This window comes from Papaver somniferum, chromosome 7 (assembly GCF_003573695.1).
Source record: "Papaver somniferum cultivar HN1 chromosome 7, ASM357369v1, whole genome shotgun sequence".
Classification (NCBI taxonomy): domain Eukaryota; kingdom Viridiplantae; phylum Streptophyta; class Magnoliopsida; order Ranunculales; family Papaveraceae; genus Papaver; species Papaver somniferum.
Window position 1 is genome coordinate 26,821,634 of NC_039364.1, and position 25,196 is coordinate 26,846,829.

The window sequence follows — 25,196 nt, forward strand, 5'->3', positions numbered from 1 at the left end:
ACCAACACATATTTCGAGAAATATGTAAGCGAGTTAAACTCAACTCGAAATATCAAATGTGCATAATTGAAGTCTATATAGCTACACGACTTTTGTCTCAAATAGGAGATAGAGTATATAGACTTTTGAGTGATAGATGAGTTCAAGTCTCCACATACCTTTTGTTGATGAAGTTCCACAAGCTCCCTTAGTAGTTCTTCGTCTTCAATGGATGAACTACTGCTCAACTACACTTTCTATCCTAATCCGAGACTTAGCTATAAGTAGACTTGAAATCAAGACTTATAGTTTTGGAAACTAAACTTGACAAACAATCTTGAGATATATAGAAACGCGCGCTTGCGAGTTCGACCGAGCAGTGCTCTAATAATATCCCCCTTTGTCAATTTTAATGACAAAACTATCAATACATATGGAATACAAAATAAATAAACTTTGTAGCTCTCTATCCAAATGCTTGATTTTCCTGGTTCTTCAACATTACTCGAAATCTTCATCACTTCCAAGTACTCCAGTGATTCTAAATGTGTTCAACTCAACATCATAGTTGTTGAAGATCCATATCTATAACAATGAGAAAAAAGTAGCTCTCAATCATTGTTATACAGTGTTATAGTACTATTACACATCATCAAAGTCCAATTGTATCACAACTTTGACAACAATACTATGGTGATATGTATCACTCTCCCTTAGTCAATACTTCATCTCACATGAAAACCACTCCCCCTTACATAATGATCCGTAAACCATATGTATTTGTATTGTGAACTACACATTAATTCTCCCCCTTTTTGTCAATATAAATTGGCAAAGGTACGAAAACTAGTGGGATCCTAATGAAATTTCCATAGAGATACTTCATGACCAAAAAAAAAGAACATATCAACTTTGTTTCGATGATTTCACATAGCCGAAACTAGTGTATTCATCAAGGAGTTTATAAAGATACAAGAAAACTCCTACAATATTCTACAGCCGCACTCCCCAAAAATATTTGGCAATTAAACATAAGTTTAATTAAGAACTCTCCCTCATAAAATGTCATTCCTGAAAGAACAACAAGAGCGACCTTACTTTCACAAGAAAAGAAGGATTTCTTTGGACATTAACAAATCACATGAAACATGAATTTGTATCCAAAATACTTAATTAAATAAACCACAAGATAACCCATGATTAATTTAATCGAAAAATGCTCACATAAGAGAACTTATGGAGCCGCACAATACTTACACAAAGATGTGGATCAGGGAAAGACCAATACTGCGGAATATTCAAAGATTCATTATATTTTTCATCAATATTTGCATAGAGACATGTAAATAGACTTAATATTTGTAAACAAAAGTTCATCCTATCTTCCATCAATATTTGCATAATGACATAATAGGCTTAACTTTTATTGTCAAAAGTTCATTCTATCTTTTATCAATATTTGCATAAAGACATATGATAGACTTAACTTTTGAGCCAATATGGGGAAATCATAGTTCACGGACGCAAACACACATATCCCATAACAAGTTGCAATATACAAAACCATACAGATTAATACTGCAAAATCATCTTCCAAATAAACTTTAGAATTTAAATAAATAAATCTAAAACCATTGCAAGATGAAAATCGTTGGAAATAGCTATGTGTACTCACAATAATGGCTATTCCAAACCCTAGTTATCCTTATTAAAACACAAGAATAAATTCTCATAACAAGTTTCCTAGACATAAAAAAAATCAAGTGTCTTTGATAACATCATACCTCTGAAAGGGTCTGTCATAAAAGGTATCACTGATATCCTTGATTCTTTTGACCATAGAGACTCCATGTTCATGAGTTAGAACATTAACTTTCCGATAAACAATGCGGGCAAGATGCCTAGCTTTGACACATTCCATAATGAGTTTCTTCTGATTCCTGATCAAGATCTTTTGATTAATAAGGATTTTGGTCTGACCATCAATAAGCTGATTTATTTGCATTTGAAGATTTGCAAATTCGACCCTAGAGTCATTCTGAAAAAGAATTAAATCCTTGAGAGATTTTCCAATCCAAGAGTTATACTCTTTCCTTTCAATCATCTTTTTCAAGACAAGTTCTTGAACAGAATCGCCTACTTTAAAGTCTTCTTCCATCTCAAGATTCACCACTTCTTGAGGTCTTGAGGAGTTCTCTATTCCCCCTTTTTCTATATATCATTAGGGAAGGCAAAACAATATATAAATATGTGTACAAATAAGAGAAGGACACCCTTGTTGTGAAAACCCTAAAACTCCCAAGAAAGACACGGACGTTCGTGGATTAAATGAGAAAGGTAAGTGGATCAGAAAAGATCCAAGAAAAAATGAAATACTCTTTGGTTTAAAATATCTCTCACCATCATGGCTAAATAAATACTTAATCAGATCATAAGGAAGAGATATACTAGTTACAAGAAGTCAAGAAATGACCCAACCTTCACATAACAGGAAAACAACAAAATCAAACACAAGACAAATGGTAATCAATAGTTAGACACAAGGATGAAATTACCTAGATCTAGGTAGAAAAGTTAGATGTAATCCCACCATGAGTATTGAGAGATGAGTTGTGAATACCATCTGAGAGTTTGAACCTAGTATTTCTTACCTTCCTTCGGCTATTTCTTATTCCATAAGAATTCGACATAACCTTTTTAGAAAATCCATCAGAGGGATTTTTCTTAGGATTAAGTCTAGGACCTCTAGAAGTTGGTTCCATATGATTATAAGAGAGCGGTCTCCACCTTCTAGACTTAGATCTACCAGACTTGTTCTCATAAACACTGGGAATGTATATTTTAGTGGTGTAAGAATTTGCACCATGAGGAGAAACACGATCCATGTAGAGATTTCGAGATGAGTGACCACTGAAATCCCTTTTATGAGAGTTCTGGGTTTTTGTAGGAATGAAATCCATTGTAGAGGTCGTCAGACAATTTACTCTGTCGACTGTAAAAAGAAGTAGATTTTGAAGATCAGAAATCTGTTTCTTTCTAGCAAAATAATGTTGAACATAGTGATTATTTTTCCCACAGAAAGAACAGGTTTGTGGAAGAGAAACATTGGACTGAACCTGTTTTAAATTCATATCCCTATTAGAAGACTGCAAGTTATGTAAACACTTCCTAGCAGGAACTTCCTTTGGAGAACTTTTCTTCATGCATGTATTGTAATTCTCTCTGAGAATTAGTGATAGACACAAAAGATTTTCTCATTAAAACAGAGTTTTCCTCATTCAAGGTTTTGCACTGTTTTTGGACTAGAAGAAGGGAAGTAACCAATTTCTCTTTTTCAACACGAAGGTTGTCCAGATCTGATGAATGAGTCTTGATCAAACGTTTTTCTATAAGTGAATCTTTTTTAATAATATCCTCAAGAGTACTAATCTTTTCACGTTGTAGAGTAGTTTCTTGAACAAGTTTTTCGATATTGTTAGAGAAGGACTCAATGATGCTATAGATTTCATGTTCTCAAGTTCATCAATAAGCTGATCATGTTTTTCTTCAAGAAATTTTATCTTAGCATCTTGAAAAATAATAGACTCAGCTGTAATTTTTTGATTTTTGGTGAGTTCCATTTCAGTTTTAGACATGGAGCTAAATGTCTCATCTGAGGAAATGTTATCATAATCTGATAGCAAAAAATTCCCACCCCGGGATTCAGAAGAATCAGCAAAGGAGTTATCCTTGGAGGTAAGCCAAAGACATTTGGCATAATTAAAACTTTTAGGACTCATTTCTATGCGTGCGAGTTTGAGATACACAACTATCCACACAAATCAGATTGCCACAAACACAGACTTATAAGGTCTTAAACTGTTTGCCTGCTCTGATACCAATTGAAAAAGCGGGGGTCTAACAACCACACCCAATATTTCGCTTAGCAAGATGTATGGACTAACTCCAATATACTTTCGAGAATCAACTAGACAGTCAGACTCAATCTTAAGAAAAATATATCAAAGAGTTATATCTCAATTTCTCAATTCAATCTGCAATCAAACAAATAGGAATTTGCGAGTCGGATTGAATATAAGAAATAACTTGGACGGTATCAAAAACCAATATCCAAGTGTCAATCAATTTAATCAATAACCAAAGGTTAGATTCACAATTGATTGAACTTATACACAACCCGTGATATTTCAATTATATAAACAAATAAAATGCGGAAAAGGAATAACACAAACACCAGAAGTTTTGTTAACGAGGAAACCGCAAATGAAGAAAAACCCCGGGACCTAGTCCAGATTTGAACACCACACTGTATTAAGCCGCCACAGACACTAGCCTACTCCAGGTTAACTTCAGATTGGAATGTAGTTGAGCCCTAACCAATCTCACACTGATCAAGGTACAATTGCGCTCCTTACATCTCTGAATCCCAGCAGGACTCTACGCACTTGATTCCCTTAGCTGATCTCACCCACAACTAAGAGTTGCTACGACCCAAAGTCGAAGACTTGATAAACCAATCTGTCTTACACAGAAAAGTCTATTGAAAAGATAAATTTGTCTCCCACAGATAAACCGATGAGTTTTGTTCTGTATTTTGATAAATCAAGGTGAACAGGAACCGATTGATATACCAGACTTATATTCCCGAAGAACAGCCTAGAAATATCAATCACCTCACAATAATTTTAATCGTATGGTAGCGAAACAAGATATTGTGGAATCACAAACGATGAGACGGAGATGTTTGTGACTACTTTTTATCTTTCCTATCGGAGATTAAATGTCGAGCAAATCTTAGAGAAGATAGTACTCAATCACGATAGCAAACAACAAGATTAGAACACGCAACTACAGAGAAAATAGTTGTGTCTGGCTTCACAATCCCAATGAAGTCTTCAAGTCGTTAACCTACAGGGTTTTGGAAAAACCTAAGGTTAAAGGAAATCGACTCTAGTCGCAATTAGTATCACACAAGAGGTGTGGGTATTAGGTTTTTTGCTAGAGTTCTCCTTTATATAGTCTTCAAATCAGGGTTTGCAATCAATGTTACCTTGGTAACAAAGCATTCAATATTCACTGATATTTGAAAACCTGATTAGACTCAAGCTAATATCTTTCAACCGTTAGATCGAACTTAGCTTGTTACACACAAATGAAAAGTGACTTCATTTAGATATGAGTAACCGTATCTAAACGTGTACACCTTTGTTGGCTCAACAATAGTTAAACGAAGTTAGCCATATGAACACTTTCATATCAACCATATTCATCTTAACCATAACTAGTTCAAATGAAACTAGTTGTAGAGTTGTTCAATTGTTTATATTCTCATAGAAGTATATAAGACACAATTGAAGCAAAATCGATTTTGATTCACTCGAATCAAGTCATGAACATTATAGCCACGGTTTGTAAAAGATTGCATTCCTTATTATACTAGTACAACTGTTGCCACGGTGGGAGGGCCGACCGACAAACTTGACGAAACGACACCACTACCCCCGTTTCTGAAAAAAAATGATATCTTCGCTTCGTTCCAGAAAAAATGATATTTTCGCTCCGTTCCAGAAAAAATGATACTTTCATTCCGTTTCAAAAAAAATGATAATTTCGCGCCGTTTGAAACGGAGCGAAAGTATCACTTTTCATGAAACAGCGCGAAAGTATCACTTTTCCGAAACAGCGTGAAAATATAACTTTGCTGAAACGGTGCAAAAATATCACTTTTTCCGAAACGGAATATTAGTCGATCAATAAACCAAAATATGGTTGCCCGAGTACAAATTAGTCGATCCATAAGAGAAATATCCATGTAAACTTTACCGATTAAAAAAGATTGCATAAAAAACACCGAAAGAAGTCCAAAAAATTGAACGGGATTCGGACGGTAATTTGCCGGGAAACAGTTCAGGTAACCGGTAAGGTTAACCAGTCGCCGGTCAAACGAGTCACCTCGGCATGTCAACTAAAATCGGTCAAACTCAGACCGATCTGGTGGGTTCAACTCAGTGAGTCAGGGTCTAACTCAGAATGTGAGGCAGCTTCAGTTAACTGACTCGTCTGAATGGTCAGAGCTTGAGCTGTTGCAGGCCATTGCTTCTTGCACAGGCCACAACTGTGTTGCTTTATGTTGCACCATTGTGGCGCTTCACTGCTTCAATTCCAGCTATGCTGGCGCTCATTTCTACCATCTGCAGCTTCAGGACATTGCTTCTTGCATACCCTCGACTCAATCCACCATCACCTACTATGATTTCCTTGAGCACCAGTTCATTCACCACTGCAACAACCAACTCAACACCAACACAGTCACTTCCTAACTAGACATTGCACAACATCTCTGCTAAATCCATTTCCTTCATCAATTCGAGTAAAGCATCACCAACTGCAGCTGCAATTCCTGCTTCATTCTGGCCAAGACAGACACTAGCAGATCTCATCTCCATTGTGCTTTCTCCCTTGCAACCATGTCCAGCATCACCAACAGTATCAGCTCCATAATTCCAACAGCTGCAACATGAATCTGTTCCATTCAGTTCATCTCAAATTCCAAACACCCACGAAACCACACATCAATTCCATTCATTCTTCATTAATTTCTCGTTCTCAAAACCAAATCCAGCCAAAACCCTTATGTATCTTCTCGTTCTTCAACTCAACAGCAAATATCAAACCCCATGAATTCCATTCAAAAACCCTAGCTTCAATCATTCTCGATCTGAATCAGACCAATCACTCAAATCCACTAACCTGTTAATTCTTCTCAAACATCGAACATCTTACTGCAATTTCAGACTTGAGTTAAACCCTATTTCCTCCATTATTCATCACCGATTCTTCCATTAGCAGCAAACAATCATCAATCACCCAACACAGAGATTCAATTTCTTCTTTAAACTCCCCCAATTCTTCAATCTTCACGTACAAATTTGAACTCAAAATCCCTAATTTTCCTGTGAACGGAATAGAAATCCCGGGATCGAAAACCAATAATGGTGACGAAGAGTGGTGGTGATTGAATCTGCTGATGAAGGAGGTGGAGGAGAGCAGTGGTGTTTCAGAAATCTGCTGATGGAGAATTGTCGAATAATTCAGTTTCGAAGAGGTGGGATCGGAGGAGGAAGAGAAAGAGAGAAAAAGAGAGAAAAATAAACAGAATCAAAGAGGTGGTCGGGATTTGACGCATTAACCTCTACCTTGATGTTGACAAAAATGCCCCTCAATTAAAACATTTCCAACCTCCGTGTCCTTTTTTCTCCCCACGAAGTTGACGTGATTACCCTTCAGTTTGTGTTGTATTTACGTTAGTTTTAATAAGAAATGGAAACATAGAGGGGCTCTTTAGTCCTTTCATTGTTGATTGAATTCTATTTGGGACACCAAAATCCAATCTTTTTATGTCAATTGATTACTTACTATTTACAAAAAAGTGGTCATATAAAGGTCCTCCCTCGCTTTGCTCGGTCGGCCCAACAAATGTATTAGTCCATGAACAAACCGATTTTAGAACATAACCCACTCAAGTGCGCAAACTGATACGCATACCTTAGTGGACGAACTAAGTTTGGGTTCGCCAGTATGCGAACGGGTACGCGTACCACCAAACTCAATAAAGTCCCGGAACTTGAACCTCACGCCAGTACGCGTACCGGTATGCGTACTTAGTTCCCGGACCTCTACTAAACCAAATAGTACGCATACGTGTATGCATACCATGGTTCCCGGACTTGGATTACACATATGCAAGTACGCATACTGTGCTTATATCCAATTGTTCAAAACTCTCATTTCAACCATTGAAATATTCTCGGAAGACGACAATAACTGTCTCACACAAACTATTAGCTTCAAAGCAATTTTCAAGTGATCGAATGATCAATACGAAACATTCCGAGTCTACATCAAATGGCTGTCTCACACAAATCATGTAAGATGTTACCAGGCGATTTTCACATGATCATCTTTTGACTTTCGTCAAGAATATATGATGAACTTGGTTATGCGAAAGCTTACCAACACATATTTCGAGAAATATGTAAGCGAGTTAAATTCAGCTCGAAGTATCAAATGTGCATAATTTAAGTCTATATAGCTATACGACTTTTGTCTCAGAGATAGAGTAGATAGACTTTTGAGTGATATATGAGTTCAAGTCTGCACATACCTTTTGATGATGAAGTTCCACAAGCTCCCATTCGTAGTTCTTCGTCTTCAATCGATGAACGCCGTGAAGTCTACTGCTCAACTACACTTTCTATCCTAATCCGAGACTTAGCTATAAGTAGACTAGAAATCAAAACTTATAGTTTTGGCAACTAAACTTGACAAACAAGCTTGAGATAGCAACGCTTGCGAGTTCGACCGAGCAGTGCTCTAACAAATTCCTTTCATTGAGCTTGAATTTTCGGCATGTGTTATTTTTTAGAATAATGTTTCCATACAAAACAAGAGTAAGTAAGGAAGATCGGATCTCCTTGTCGCAAACCTCTAGAAGGTTCAAAGAACTCTGTCAAAAAGCATTTAGGAGGGCAAAAAGCATCATTGTAAGGATACAATGATGTACTAATGCACCATATATTGTTAAAGCCCGTTTTATTCATTATTTGAATTGTAACCGTTATAACGTCATATATATCTACATGCTAGTAGATGTCTTTGACTTGCATGAAATAAAAAAGCTAAGACGCACATAAATTATGTTCCAGACACAGTTAGAACCCAAAATCAGTCACCTTAAATATCTTTTTTGGGTTCATTTTTATATTTGTAAGGTATCCTATATATTAGTCAGATACCGATAATTTTTAACTAGGCGGAAGCTCAATTCCCGGTTTTATATAATAAGCAAGCAGTATGATAGTAGTTCTTTTTCACCCCACTCTTAGCTAAATCACATTTAGGATCTGTTTGGCATGGTGTAATTGGAGGATATACTGCAGTCAAAAGGAGTAGTCAAAGGATGCTACACGACATTACAACCACATGTAGTTCCTACTACTCCCAAAGGGCTACATTAAATATATGTAAAGCTTTTGAGGTGTGCATTGAATACAATATTGTATTACCCGCTCAAACTGCACAGACGACAAATATTGATCGTTTATTTTATATGTGTAATCAGATATTTATTTTATTTTATTATATTTAAAAATCAATTTTTGACTATTAAATTTGATTTTATTATCCTCCGTCCTAAATTATTAGTCTGCTTTGACTAAGTCAAGATATTAAGGAGACCGGAAAAATGTACAAAACTACCCCTATTAAATGCTATGTTATTACCAAAATTAAAAGGAGTATATGAATTATAGAGTATGTAAGAAAAATACATATTTGGTAATTTTATTACTTATAGAAATGTTTTAATAGAAGATAAAAATAAAAATCTTTATAGATTAATTTAGTAGGTTTGTTTCCTATCGAGGAATATATCATTTAAGATTTAGATTGTAAAAACAACTTTATAATTATAAAAGACTGAAGGGTATATTTGAGAGTTTGACTAAAAAATATGACTATAAACAGAAGCTGACCAGTATTTTAGGACAGACGAAAATAGAATAGAGGACATAAATTTTAGGACAGAGGAAGTATTATTTTTTGAATAATAATAAAAAAAAACTGTTTTCAATTTTATTTTTTTTTATAAATAATTTTTCTAAAAGGGTTAAATATCTTGATGTATGTAGAACAAATGGATATAGTTTTGGTACCTTGGCATTTACTACCTTAGGTGAGCTTAGTGTTGAAAATATAGAGTTTTGTTAAGGTTGAAAAATTATATAGTTAGACATGATGCTAATATTAAAATTCGCAATTTTCTTTTCATTAGATTAGGTTTAGCTATCCAAAAAGGGGTTGGAGCGCAACTTGTTGCACAACTACCAACTAATTTCTTGTAAATTTTGATTTTTTTTTATTAGAAAAAGTTTTCTTAGAAAAAATATTAGTTTTGTAGTATAATCATAGGGAAAAGCAAAGAGGCAGGGAAGAGAAGGATTTATATTGATAATAGTTCTTAGGTTACATGGATATAATACATTTATATACATGGAGATGGGAAAACCAAAAGACATCTGTTTTGGGCCGCACACCCATGGGTTGTAACCCCTACAACACTCCCCCTTGTGCGGTCCAATAGAACTCTGTATGCAGTGCTTCATATAAAGTGCTTCGAATATAGTTCTTCAAATGTCGTCCTCTTCTTGGTGACTTGCGCCGAAATCAATTGCCTCATTTAAACTTTGAAAAGGAAAAACCCAGTGGGACAAAACCTTGGTACCGCTCTTCATATGTAGTACTTCACATGTTATCTCGTACTTTACATGTAGTTCATCACATGCAATACGATCATCAAATTTTGGAGGGTCTAAGTTAATTGCCTCGTCAAAACTTCGTCAGGAAAACCAGAGGGACAAAACCTTAACTGAAGAAAAAGAGTACAATATTAAGCAAACTTAGAACATAGTTGGACTGAAATATGTTGCCTCAAAACCTTGACAAGGAAAACCCAGTGGGACAAAACCTTGACGGAAGGAAAAGAGTACAACGTGACGGATGCAAGTAAAGGTGATTCGTTGCAGATGATCACTTTGCTCCGTTGAAGTTGACTAGTTGCTTCACAACTCTTGAGGCAGAAAATCCTCGTGGGAAAGACAATAGCCTTAGTTGGAAAATTTCATTTCCCGTGTTTGTTGTTGTCTCATTAAAAACCTTGCCGAGCAACCAAACCCTACGATAAAAAGTAACCTCGCTGAAGGAAAAGAGTTCAACACACCATTAGATTCTCCCCCTGATGTCAGAAAATTTTCATTAGTTTACTGAAGTCAAAAGGAGTTTATCACACATTACTTTGGTGACTCGAATGTTTATAAGACCATGTTGTTGATTCTGGAAGTTACGTTGCTTAACAAACTATCGTCATTCATTTCTTTGATTCAGATATTTTCAATAATATCAACGCGATCTTTATGTCTTCAACGTTCAACATACTTGATGTTTTTCAGTTTTGTCTCGCTAAAAACCTTGTCGAGTAACAAAACCCTTTGGGAAAAACTATTCTCGATCGAAGGGAAAAAGAGTACAACACAACTTCAATTTCGAAGTAAAAACATGTCGACATCATATCATTGGATCCCCCCTGATTACTTTCAGAGTTGTTCCAGACAGTTCCTTTAGTCATGTTTTTTTTTTCGAAATTGAATATTGGTAATGACTTAGAAAATAATCTACCATATCTCCCTCTGATTACTTTCTTTGGAGAAGAGGTTATTGTTCCTTCATAATCAACAACTTTTGGATTGCACTTTCATTAACATTCCTTTTAACGTCTTTGTAGGGATAAAACAAATTTATGTCAATGGTTACTTTTAGGTACATGATTACATTCATTATACCATTCCAATGGCGTTGCGTTAGCGCTGAGCTATATCTAGCTAACAAGTTCACCGTGGATGTAACATTTGGTCGAGTACATTATGTTAAGTACAATAACGCGTCTATTATACTTATATAAGTAAAGTTCATCTCCCGACCCAACTTCGTCATCTTCCTTTAGACGAATTGGTCATTTAAGTACATTTGAAACTCGACTAATCATGGGAGTGCTAGAAGAATGCACGTCCTTGATAAATTGCCTGAAAACTTTAGACATATGCAAACTGGTGGAATAATATACCACAAGCTTAGTATGCGATCGAGCTTTCCCTAGATTTTTCATCTCAAATTCGGATTTTAAATAGCTTTTAAGGTCTCTTATTACATCAAGAGTACACATCATGTCCGTACCATCAACATAAATAGCTACAATTCCAAATCAGGAACTTTCTTATGAATACGCAAGGAAAAATAACTTACTTGTTTATCCCCTCCAAATCAAATAGCCACTTAGACGGGTATACCACATCCGCCTGATTGCTTGAATCTATAAGTGAGCGCTCTATATAACTGTAAACGCACTCTGTGGTTTAGAGTCGTTTGATTTGGGCAACAAAAGTCTATCAATTACTTTTGTAAATATATTTTATCTCTTGATTCTTTCAGAGATACGTAACAACCACATACACATGCTGCGTTTCAAGTCCTTTTGAAATTACCAAGCTAACTAAGTAGCGAAACTCTATAACGTTCATTACAAAAGAACAATTCCAGGGGTTTTTGAGAAATCTCGCGCCACAAGGAGAGTCTTTGTACTTTAAGACTACTTTCTTCTCATTATGCTTTATGACAAATTAATTATGTATGTCCAATAGACTTTACACTTGGTTGGTTAGCACTACCACACCAAATACCCGTATATTTGCCAAAGAACTAAGTTCTACCTGGATTGTGTAGGCCAAATATGCAATTTATTTGGAATTAATCAAATTAAAGCATGGTTCGATCTCATTGTGCTCTACTTCTGGAGCAACTATTTATGGATTATATCATCACTGTGCACGCATGATCCTTCCATTGACTCATGTGCATTCTCATGATCCGTACAGGATTTCATTGTTATCCAGAATCATTAAAACTTCGGAGCGTCGTCCATTATTGATTCATAGACATAGTCAGAGACAATCAAATGAGATGATTTCATTAATAATACAAATTAGGTTGTGCCGTACTCATCTACTTCTTTTCTAGGTGAGCATTGATCGAACCTGGTGGTCTCTCCATCTTCCTTTATGGAGCCACGGCCTTAACTACACTTCCACCAAGTGTAGTTGCAACACCTTAGTCTATGGTGTACCCCATACTGAGGATTTCTAACCTTGCAGGAATATTTGCAGCTAGTATGTGTGATCTTGTCACTTTAGCGACATCAGTGTACATTCTGAAAATTGATTATTCTTTGTCACTTCATATTTACATTTGTGGAGTACAATAATCAATATGAGACACAGTGGGAACACACCACGAAAATTCATGTCGTTCCTTTAGAAAATACTTTTTCTTATCTCCGCCTAACGACGGGAAGACTGCTCATTAAAGTGATAACCTGCAAATCTAGCAGTAAGAGACCTCCTGCCAAAGGTTTTAAAATGCAGTTAATTGTTGAGAGTAAATATCCAACAAAGTTACTTAATCATTTTCGTGACCCATCATAGTATGATGTGGACTCGTAATGGCACATATATAGTGCAACCAAAAATGAGTAATAACACAAATGTCAGGCTTAAATTCAGTTACCAACTGGTACGCAAAAAAGGTTGACTAATATTGGGTTATAAAACGAATTAAGTAAAGATGCGCGTAATATTGCATATCCCCAAAGCAATAAAAGGTATGTCGGTACGCATAACCTATTCCTTAGACACCATCTGTAACCTTTGATGGTGGCCTCTGCGAGACCATTGGGTATAAGATGCTCTATATTGATCCTATTGAATATGCAATATTCGTCAAGTCCTTTTGATGTAATTCTATAGCATTAAAAAGGGTGGTTATCCTTTGCACTTCGCATTGTGTAATATGTGCTAGGAGTTTTCAAACACAAATTTCTTGGGAACTATAACTAGTCCAAAATGTCAAAACATTCACCAGATCCATCTGTCACTTTAATGGTCCGCATTCTGCATGAATTTTTTCTAAATTTCACCTTGTTTTCTTTGTAATATGGAAATTTTACCATTTGCATCTTAGGATGGTCTCGATCCTGTTTTATTGAAGACTTTGTAAAAATGAGTGATATGCTTTCTTACCTAAAAGCATAATGGGAAGGGGGTTGTGTATCTAGTAATTTAGAAAACACTTATTGAGAGATATGTCGTCACTTTGCATTCTGTCAATCTTTTTCCCATTTTCGTTCACTCAAATAAAGTGATATTTGTATGAGTTCTTTGAAAACAATCATCATGTCACAACCAAAGTTTCTTTATGGTTATACCCAAAGCCTGTATGAGTCAATTTCCAACATTTCATCGTCAGAGTCAATATGGATTCAATAATCCAAATATTATAGTGAATTATATTGCACTAGATTGACTCATTAGTTTCTCTAAAATATATTTCCTTCCAAATATATTAGAGACTATAAAAGATGCAATCAGTTACATTCTCATCATTTTGATGTTCCACATGATATCCCTTTGCACGGGTTACTTGGAAATTTAACAAGGTGTTATTATCTCTTGGTACATTTAGAGATTTTGCGACGTATTTGTTCTATCTTGAATAAATAAATGAGTAGTGTTGCGCTCGATAAGATAGGGAATTAGCCAGGAAAAGTTCTTGTAGCCATTAAAGTTGATGTGAAAATTGGTTGTTACTATGATACACATACACATTACATTGTATATACCAACACCTATGCCCAGGTGCACTTCCAACTCTTTTATTATGATGTGATCTAGAATTACATCTTAGTTGATCCCATGTTCAATGTTCAATTGATACCTATACTTTGGTGTCATTACTGCTGGGAAAATATATATATATTTTTGTCTCATGATATATATGTCCCTTTTCACATGCTTTATATGAGTCGGTACGTCTAACCCTCATTACTTCGGGGCTCTTTCCATTTTCAATTTCTCTACATTTAGCTTAATTTCAGAATATTCATTATCTCAAAAAGCCAAGAGAATCTCACTACACATGTACTGGTTCGTTAGTATCATGGATGAAGTAGAGAAATGGAAACTTTCTGACTCATTTCACCTTTTGTGAGTTCTTCCACAAAATTTGGAATACATGTTATTTTATTTGCAACGTATCTTTTGAAAATACCGACTCTTAATAATCGAGCCAGTGGATTGCATCCTACGGAACATTTCAAATTTGGGAAGAAAATATCAAGTACACAATAATGGTGCACAAGTACTTCTAAACCCCAGAAAAATACATTGGAATTGAGTTGGTACAACCAATTAAATAAAATACACCATTCAACTATAGTCAATATCATGTTCAAGAGAACAAGTAACATTAAGACCAAATTTCTTAATGATTTAGATCAATAAAAATAATCTAAATTGACCGTTTATATGCTTTTGACTTATTTTAAGACAAAAATAAATAAAACTAGGCATGTTTAAATAAACAAATAAATAGGCCTAGTAAGTACTCAACACACATTATAGTTACATACCTTAGATTTTGGTTCCCGCTGTATATAGCCTGAACCGGAACAATCTTGGTCGTGCACGGCCTAAAACTGGAACTGGGACTGGAACGCCAGAACCGGACTGCAGTGGAACTAGAACGGGAACTGGAACGGGACTGGAATCAGGACCAAGCTGGAATGGGACAGGAATCGGGACCAGCTGGAACGGGAGCGCCTCCAATTCACTCTTATCAATTAATCTTTTAGATCTGACTTTACCCAGAGCATCATGAAACACGAATGTTTCTGGTGCTTCTCCACCCGTCTGTACTTCCGTCATTAAAAAATCAACCAGAATCAATGTTTCTGGTGCTTCTCCACCCGTCTGTACTTCCGTCATTAAAAAATCAACCAGAATCAGGAAAAAAAAAAAAAAAATCTTCTGACGACTTAAGATTCCAATTTCATGTTTCCCATAATTAGTCTAAAAAAAATAAGAAAAACAAAAATCGATCATAGCTAGCTAGAGTTGAGCTCGTGCATGATAACGTTTTGTATAATCATACGAGAAAGCAAAGAGGCAGGAAATAAAAGGATTTCTATTGATAATAGTTCTTAGGTTACATGGATATAAATTTTAGGGCTGTCAATGGGTACCCGGAACCGGACCCGAGCGAATAGGGTCCGGTTCCGGGTCCCAAAATTGGACCCATTAACAAGTTAGGACCCGACGGGTAATTACCCGATTGGACCCGAATCTAAACGGATCCGAACGGGTAATACCCGATGGGTACCCGCGGGTAACGGGTACCCGGTTATTCATTCTTTTATCCCTCTTTTTAGCAAAATTACAAGTATTTTGCTAGTTTGGTTTTGATTTTTTTTTCTCATTTTTCATTTCTTCTTACATTTAATCTTTATTTAGTACATTAATAAAGAAATAATACCAAGTTTTTATAGAAATAAGTTTGATTCAAGCAAAAAAAAAGGGAAAGACATCAAAATTTTGAACTTTTATGTGTGTTTTCTTAATACCCAACGGGTACCCGGAACCGATGGGTACCCGGAGTTTTAAACGGGTCCGGTTCTGGGTCCACTAATTTAGGAACCGGACCCGGAACCGCTAGTAACCGGACCCGACTTTTATAAATAGGATCCGGGTCCGGATCCATTGATACCCGGGAGGACCCAGACCCGTTGACAGCCCTAGATATAATACATGTATATACATGGTGATGGGAAAGTGAAAACTACAGGGAAACCCATTCTCCCAGATCTTTCCACTGTGAAACCCACACTCCCAAAACTAAAGGCGCGCACCCATTTTCTGGAAGAAAATTATTCTCAGACCCACAATTTATAAAATTCGGTTGTCGTTCATTTTTCTTCTTCATCATCTTCAATTCTTTTTAACTCAGATAAGGAAATCGAAGAATTTAGACAACGAAGATTCGAGGGAGAGTTTGCTACTATGATTTTGGTTGAATCAAAGAAGAAACAGAGATTGGGGTTTTTTCAATCAGATGGAAGGTTGTTGTTCAAGAAGAGGAAAGGGGATCTGTGAGATTTTGAAATCAAAGCAGATGAGAAGAAATTGCTGATTTTGAATTGCGAAAAATGGGTTGTAGTTTGTGTGTTGATTGGAAAGGAAGAGGAATTCGAAGGTGGGTCTGTGATGTTGAGAATATTTAAGAACTTGGGTTTGTCTTTGATTCCAAGATGACAACAGATGGTCTCGAAATTGTGATGTGAGTTCAACACAGGAAGATGCAGAAATTGGTTGGTCGATTCAGAAGTTTGACAGTGGTTCCGTCGTCGTATGTGAAGGTATCAATAGAAGGTTTAAGAGATGGAAGTTTTGGCCGATGGAGATAAGGAAGAAAACGAGTTGCTGCCATCGATTTGGGTGAGTAATGGAGGAGGTTAAGACAAGGAATGTGAAGCGGAGAAGAAAATGAAGATGTGTTTTTATCGAATTTGGCTTCACAACAAGGATTGATAATGAACAGTTTCAGAAGTTATATCAGCCAGGGAAGAGATCCAAGTTGTTGTTGTTGTTAACTTCAGTGAATAAAGTGCATTTTGATGAATGTCTGAGGTTTATGTGAATGTTTAGGACAATGGGTTCGTCTCTAATCCACATTTTCTGGTAAGAAATTGATTCTGGTAGTTTCCAAGATGCATCCATTACACAATCCGTCACCAACTCAAAACTTCACACAAGATGCTTGGCTAAATGGCTGAATTATCGGCCAGTTCTTGTTGCCAGCTTTTAACTATAGAGTGGTGAGTCTTGGCACAGGTTTTGGAGAGGATTTAAAGTGGTGTCTGAGTCCGTTTAGAAGATTACCAGTTGAGCTGGATTCAAGAACAAGTTGCTTATGAATACATGAGTATTTGGCTATGGTATTTGACGAGAAAACAAGGAAGAAAGGTGGGTCAGTGTGCCATATTTTCTTGACCCTGTAACAAAGGTTTGCTTCCGGTTTCAATGGGTTCATTGGTTGTTTTTCAAGGGGCAGTGGAAAATAGTTGTTGTGGATGCTTTTGTTTTGTTGTTTTTTTCGGAATTATTATGGTACTTTATAGTTTTAGTCGTTTTTGAGAGGTGTTGGTGTTGTTGGTTGGGAAGCCACATATGTATTTGGTCATATTGGTGTTGATGTTTGGTCATAATGGTTGAATAATTTGTTATGCAGCTATGACAATGGTTGCATAACCTGTCATGCATCTACAAAAGTTGTTGCATAACTTGTTATGCAGTCCAGAAAACGGTTGCATAACACGTTATGCAGCTACTTTTTTCTTAGTATTGAAACCAACAAAAAATAAGGTTGCATAACTTGTCATGCACCTACAATAATATCTACATAACATGTTACGCAGTCGTGAAAATAGATGCATAACCTGTTATGCATCCGAAAATATGACTACATAATGCATTATGCATCGATAAAATTGTTGCGCAATCTTTTATGCATCGAGAAAATAAATGCATAATCTTATATGCATCCATAAATATGGATGCATACTGCATTATGCACCAATTTGTTATGTACGCACTAAAATCAACCAAAACAATGCATAACTTTGTTATCCAAATGCATAATTTGTTATGCAGTGGAGAAAATGGTTGCATAATTCGTTATGCATCTGCAGAATGTGTTATGCATCTTTTTTGGTGGCTGTGTAATGTATTGTGAATACATGAAAGAAGATGATGGTGTAAATACATGATTTTGACCAAGAGCCCCCGAATAACTGAAAGATAATGGTTTGCGTGGGAGTTAATGAAACATGAAAGAAGATGATGATGTGGTTATGACTGCATAACATGTCATTCAGTCGAGAAACTGTCTGCATAACATGTTATGCATTCGTGAAAATGGATGCATAACCTGTTATGCATCTACAAAATTTGTTGCATAACTTGTTATGCAGTCCAGAAAACCTGCATAACCTGTTATGCGTCCGAAAATATGGCTACATAATGCATTATGCATCGAGAAAATAGATGCATAACCTGATATGCATCCGTAAATATGGATGCATACTGCATTATGCATCAATTTTTTATATGTACGGCTAAAATCAACCAAAAAATGGTAATATAACTCATCATAGATGCATAATTTTGTTGTCCAAATGCATAATTTGTTATGCAATGGAGAAAATGGTTGCATAATTCGTTATGCGTCTGCAGAATGTGTTATGCATCGTTTTTGGTGACTGCATAATTGTTAAGTATCAAGTTTTCAAAAAAATTCCCTAAAATGAGGATCACCTCCGATTTTTTCGTTAAAAACAAAAATTTGATATTCTTGTTTGTACTCGTTGCGTAGCTCTTTTAAAAAGATTTCCAACGATATAAAGTTTGTAAAATTCTAAGGCGCGGATTTTTAGATATGTTATGTCCAAGTTGCACTGCCAATTATACCCCTGAAAAATTAGGTTGTGTAACGAGTTATGCCTGAAAAGATAGTATGCATAACCAGTTATGTATTGATTCATATAATAATTTCATATAATTATGGGTGTCATGGTATACAAAATTAATTGTGGGTCTGAGAATGAGAATATTATTTTTTTTGGGTCTCCCCCTAATTTTCCCGATGGGAAAACCAAAAGACATCTATTTTGGGCCGCACACCCATGGGCTGTAAGCCCTATAACAATTAGTCACATTTAGTTTATTATTATTATTATTATTATTTTTAAATGATTATTACATGAAACTAGTTGGAAGCCTAATAAGCTAAGCTCCAACGACATACTACTACATTTTGAACAGGTTGATGTGCTAGCTTACCAGCGAGCCTAATGGGTAACCTAGCCAAAGGAGCAGAAGAGAATGGGGGGCTGAGATTGTGTCACAAGGGGGGCAAACTAACTCTACCCCCATGTTAATTTCTGCAATATTACGCCATTGGGGGCTCGAACCTGGGACCTCCTGGAACGCATGAAACTTTAAAAATTATTATTTTATTATTATTATTTTTAAAAATAATTTTTATTTTATTTTTAAAAAATTTATATCTTTTTATAACTAAATTTTATAGTTAGAATTCGACATATAACGACTTATTTTATTCACGTAATCAGATAATTTTCATTTTATTCTTTTTGAAAGTAATTTTTTAATCATTGAATTTTCAATTTTAATTCCTTTTGCTCTTTCTTTTAATCATTTTTCAATATATTGTTATTATTTTGTTTTTTCTTTTCTAATATAATTTTATGCTTTTTATTATTATTTAAGAATTTATTTTCCACATATTTATAATAAATAATTTTTTTTTCAACTTTTTTTTCTTCATCTTATTTATTTATAACTTGTATTTTTTTGACAATTAAATTTTAAAATTAAAATTTCACATTCTTATTACATCCATTTTGTTTTCATGACAAACACTTAATTTATACCACATAGTTCAAATCAATGTAGTCAATCTCGGCCGAGATCTCGCCGGAAATTCCGATTTCGGCTCTCAAGGTAGCGTAATGCTTAATTTCGCAGAGATGGAATTTGGCCGAAATCGTCCGGAATTTTGGGTTGAATCTCGGGTGGTTCGGCCGGAAATGGACGGAATTAGCCGGAAACTTGGTTGAAGTTTTTGAAATTTGTATGGATATACGGTTTTCTATTATTTGGATGAAGATTTGTTTTTACTTTAATAAATTAATTGGTGGCACAGACAAACAATTATGTGTGAAAACATTTGAATAATGCTTGATAAAATTTGAAACAAATTTTGGGTAGTTTATGAGATTTCACCGAGAACCTCACCGAAAAATTTCCCGGGATAAAATTGTCCTAATATCTCGGTCCCGACTGAGACGAAGCGGTTGCCGAAACTAACTACCTTAGTTCATTTGATCATTTCACTCATGATTGTGGCGCCGGAATTGCGCTCTTGTCTTGTGTAGTTGAAGTCAAAGGATTTAAAAGATCCTATGCAGCTGGAGTAATGGAACCAGAAGAAGGGGAATGCATGACCATTTTGGAAGCTTTGAGCTGGGTTAAAGCTTCAGGACATATCAAGATTAAGATAATGGTGAATGCAGAGAATGTAGTAAACTCAGTCAATCCTGATCGTCTTTATGGTCGTTGGGAAAATAAGAAAATAATAAGAGATATTAAGTTACTCATAAGGTCTTTCAGGTTTTAGAGCGTTAAACATGTAAACAGAGAGATTAATAATTTAGCTGATAGTATATGTCCGGAGGAACTTCATAACCTTCTTAGCTGTTTAGAAACTCTTCTCGACAGGCATGTCATGCCTGTTTAAATAAAAACTTGTCTATTATCTACAAAAATAAAAAACACTTGATTTAGTGATGATGCAGTTGAAGAATAGAGAGCAACAGAATTCTTACCTCTATTCCTCGTTCGGGAGAGGGTAGGAGGAAAGAACGAGGAAATCATTATCATGCCAAAAATTGAAAACCAGAACAAGAAGAGGAAGATAATCAGAGGCAGTAGTACTGATTTATCAGTTATTCTGGGTGATGATATATTATATGAAATACTGCAGATTGAGGGTGAAAGATAATTTTATTTTCCTTGGCATTATAAAAGACATTTTCCAAATCTTGAACTTAAAATACACCTTGTAATACAAAAACAAAAAAAAACCTAAAATGAACACTACACTGAAAGGCACATTTCTTGGCTCTTCCCTTCACCAACTCAATCGCATCTCCGACTCTCAATTTGCTTTCGAGACTAAAAAAAATGTTCCTGCCAGTTACATTTCTGAGCTTGGCACCTGAACATCAGTCACATTCCCACCTTTCTCAATTTGTTTCTGCGATTTATAACAGTCACCATCCCTGGTTGCATTTTCAGAGCTTGGCACCTGAACATCAACCGCATTCTCACCTTTCTCAATTTGCTTTTGTGATTTAAAACCGTCGCCACCCTCGGTTACTTTCTCGGAGCCTGGCATCTGAGCATCAACCTCGTCCCCAAATTTATCAACTTGTTTTTGCGACTCAAGAGAATGGGCCCCTTCAGTTGCATTTTCAGATTTAGGCACCTGATCGTCAACAGCATTCCCAACTTTCTCAACTTGAATTTGAGATTTAAAACTGTCACCTCCCTCAGTTATATTTGTGGAGCTTGGCACCTGAATTTCTGGCGCATCCCCAACTTTCTCAATTTGATTTTGCAATTTAATACTGTTACCACCCTCAGTTACGTTTGCGGAGCTGGACACCTGAACTTCTGGCGCATCTCCAACTTTCTCAACTTGATTTTGCAAATTTAAACTGTCACCATCCTCTGTCACATTTTCGGAGCTTGGCAGCTGAACTGCTAGCGCACCCCCAACTTTCTCAACTTGTTTTTGCAACCCAAAACCATCACTGCCCACAGTTTCCGAATTTGTCACCTGAACATCAACCGCATCCTCAACTTTCACAATTGGCGCTTCTATTAACTGAACTGCATTTTCTGAGCTTAGCACCTTAACATCAACTGCATCCCCAACTTTGTCACTAACAGCAGTTTTGTTTTCCAAACTAGGTACATGAACATAAACTGCATCCTCAATTTTCTCAATTTGCTTTTGCGGCTCAAAACCGTCAGCAGCCACATTAACTGGCTTAGGAGCTACATATGCACTAGTTAAAGCATCCTTTTCTGGTTCTTTGTCTACTTCCATTTCCTGCATTTCTAATTCACTTTCACTAGTAGTGCTATCATGTTCTTGACTTTGAACCGAATCGCCTTCTTCAAAGTCCATTTTTGGATCTGCATCTTCCATTTCTATGTCTAGCCCAGTACCCAGCTGTTGCTGAATAGGTACAGCGGCAGTGTTAATAAGTTGGCCTTTCAGCTTTTCCCTGTATTCTTCCATCTCATTTTTATACCTTTCTTTATCCCTCAAACCTTTTTCCTGGTAAACCTTCAAAAATGCAGAACAAAACAGAAGTATATTGTCATCGTTCCACCGATATAAGCATATGATTCAAATAAGCATAATCAAAGAGAAGTGGGATTTTTTTCATGTTTCGAAAAACTTACAGATTTCTCAGGTTCGCCTAATTTATTCCAAAGCTCACCTATCATCCTACTTATCTCCCTATCCTTCCCTGGATAAAGTGGCTTCAGCCTAGCATGTTGTTCTTGGAAGAAGAAATTATACCCACTTCGGTTAGGCTTTGGATGGTCAGGATCTCTCTTTTTCATCTCACATTTTTTGCGACGTCGACGGCGACGAACTGTTGTGGGTGTGGTGGTGTCTTTACTAATGCAAGTACTGTTTTGGACATGATTAATAGTTTGTTCAGGAATATGGTAAAGGACACCTTTTAGCGTATCGGAGCCTAGCGTGACAGTGACCAGATAACCATGTTCAAATTTCGCATCAATGACTCCAACCACATGACGGCCTAATGAAGGTGATGCTGCATCCAAAGCAAATATATCAAATATTAGAAAACTCAACTGTGGAACATTCTACTCCAGTAATTTTGAGAAGTGTCCAGACATAAACACCACATGCGCTTCTAGCTGTGTAAAAGATAAACCTTCATTTGAGGCCTCTTCTGTGTCCCTGCTTCTTTTTTGACCTGAGTACGCTGCTGCTGCAAATTCGGAGGACTGAGTCATTGTTGGTTCATGTGGATTTGGACATGGAATTGGTATTGGTAATGAAGAGAGACTCAGCATATGATCTGCAAAAAATTAATCTTAAATTTGAAAGTTAAGAAAACAGAAGGGTTGAATTTTTTGTTTTGGATCAATGTTTAAGTGATAAATATTATGGCTTGTGGTTGTGCCAGTGTCTGTACCTGGAGAAGCAGTGCTACATCCTTTTGCCTTAAAGTAGTATATTTGCTCATAGTGATGAATCAAGGAAACATAGTATTTCCGCAAAACAAAAGATGCATTAGTCGCTGTAGAGGGAAAACTAAATGCTGCAGTTACCTCTTTCCATCTTCTTTCTCTTATGACCTGTGTATATATCATATATATGTAAATGTCTTGTATGCAATATGAAGTGGCAGTGTGCACATAATCAAACTGAACAATGGAGTAAGCATTGTGTGAACTGATTACCTTTTCAATTCCACCTCGAGAAGTAACCTCCACAAAGAGTCGATGCAAATCTAGCTCCTTGCCTCCTATGATGGGGATCCTAAAATAGAACATCTAAGTTAATATGAAATCAGCATGAGTGCATGATGGCGGATAAAAACAGATAGGTTCCCTCAAGAATGATAGTAGAAAAAGTTTGCACATAATGCAACTTAAGCATACATAAAAGCGAACATAGATAAATCAACTTTCTCTACTGTCCTTCTGCAATACTCTCTCTATAAATCCAATTTTCTTGCAGACCTAAAATGGATTGTAGATAAGATCTCTCCCACATCTAAACAATGCCATTAGAAGTTGACGCTACATCTTGTAAATGCATCGAATTCATTCAAAAACCTCAGATAGACTATCACAAGAACAAACTTTTCTGGATAATGGTTAGAAAAGAAAGCCAAGTTGTAATATGATAAATTGTACTATGTTTGCATCAATAAAATTACCAAGGTGATAAAACTAGCTTACATGAACTTGGTTCTCATTGTGGCATGCAGCTTCCCAAGAGTATCCATAAAGAGTTTTGCATTAACTACAACATCTTCGTATTTTGCCAAGGGTTGAGGGTAAAAGTAGTAGCTTGATTTGGGGGCTGTCTTTCTCGTAGGCATTGAATTTCCATCACAAGCAATAGGAGAAGAAGATGTTGAGGCATATAAAATCCCCTTCCCATTCCCTTTAACACTTGCTTCTTCACTCCTTCCGCTTAGCTCCACCATGATATAGCTAGTGTTATTACACTATACAAAAACTACTGGGGATGCTGTGGGACAGCAATGCACAACACGAAAGAAACAATTGTAAGTTAGAGAAAACAAACACACAAACACATGATGCATTGACAAGTCAGAACTCAGAACTGAAGGATCAAAATGTAACTCGCAACCGCAGGCACACATGTATAATTCCAACATTTCCCTATCTGAAACAAAGATGAGGATGAAACATAGCACATATAAATGCATCAAGGGAGCAGCCAATATTGAAGTCCCATGGTATGTACCCCCCAAAGACAATATCCTAACTGCTTTTCTGAAATTGGTCTATAAACACTAGCCTTAAGTGTCTCACCTTGTAGTTGTGTACAGAGTCAAACAGTTGGCGGGTGTTCTACATTGCACTGAAACTTTACCCCAGAAATGCAGCGAGGGAAATTCAAGAGATCATAGTCTTCATGGGATGTATTTCAAATTTCTCATGTAAGATGGATAGACCGACACTAAATTATCATTTTTTTAGGAGTGCATAAATGATCGCGTTCATATGCATGTCAGATTCTTCTTCTGATCATATATAATAATATGCACATACATAGAGACAAAAATTGAAGAAAAAAAAACATAAACATGCAATCACTGGCAAAACAATATGCTTACCTCGCTCAGAAACAAACGTACATCTGGAGGCTTGAATAGGAGGAGGAGAATTGATGCAGAAAACATATATGGCATAAAATATACAACCCCAGTGGCCTCTAATTAGGGAAGAAAGCCTAAGAGGATCGGAATAACAATAATAATATTTGTTTTTGCTATGGATTTTTCTTCTTCCCAAAATATAATTAAATCAATTCGGATTTTATTTTTT

At 36.1% G+C, this 25,196-nt stretch overlaps 1 protein-coding gene across 3 annotated transcripts; it reads right to left on the minus strand.

Annotated features, from left to right (window-relative positions):
• Positions 1–21,077: 21,077 nt before the first annotated feature.
• On the minus strand, positions 21,078–25,196 carry LOC113296775 (high mobility group B protein 15-like). 3 transcript variants are annotated; one of them, XM_026545103.1, is made up of 7 exons: positions 24,986–25,196; positions 24,078–24,372; positions 23,574–23,652; positions 23,306–23,468; positions 23,042–23,098; positions 22,536–22,918; positions 21,078–22,416 (listed from the first exon to the last, which is right to left on the minus strand). In XM_026545103.1, exons 2-7 carry the CDS (start codon positions 24,326–24,328, stop codon positions 21,256–21,258), a joined length of 2,094 nt encoding a protein of 697 aa, XP_026400888.1. In that variant the 5' UTR covers positions 24,329–24,372; positions 24,986–25,196; the 3' UTR covers positions 21,078–21,255. The 3 variants fall into 3 exon arrangements, with proteins under 3 accessions (XP_026400888.1, XP_026400886.1, XP_026400887.1); XM_026545101.1 differs by having other exon boundaries at positions 23,042–23,188; XM_026545102.1 differs by lacking the exon at positions 24,986–25,196 and adding an exon at positions 24,681–24,902 and having other exon boundaries at positions 23,042–23,188.

Bases quoted from the DNA above. Each gene is read 5' to 3' on its own strand.
- LOC113296775 (XM_026545101.1), bottom strand. From the start codon at position 24,328: ATGGTGGAGCTAAGCGGAAGGAGTGAAGAAGCAAGTGTTAAAGGGAAT. The intron at 23,469-23,573 runs GTAATCAGTTCA...ATATATACACAG, and splicing joins CTCGAGGTGGAATTGAAAAG to GTCATAAGAGAAAGAAGATG. The intron at 23,189-23,305 runs GTACAGACACTG...AATTTTTTGCAG, and splicing joins ATGTAGCACTGCTTCTCCAG to ATCATATGCTGAGTCTCTCT.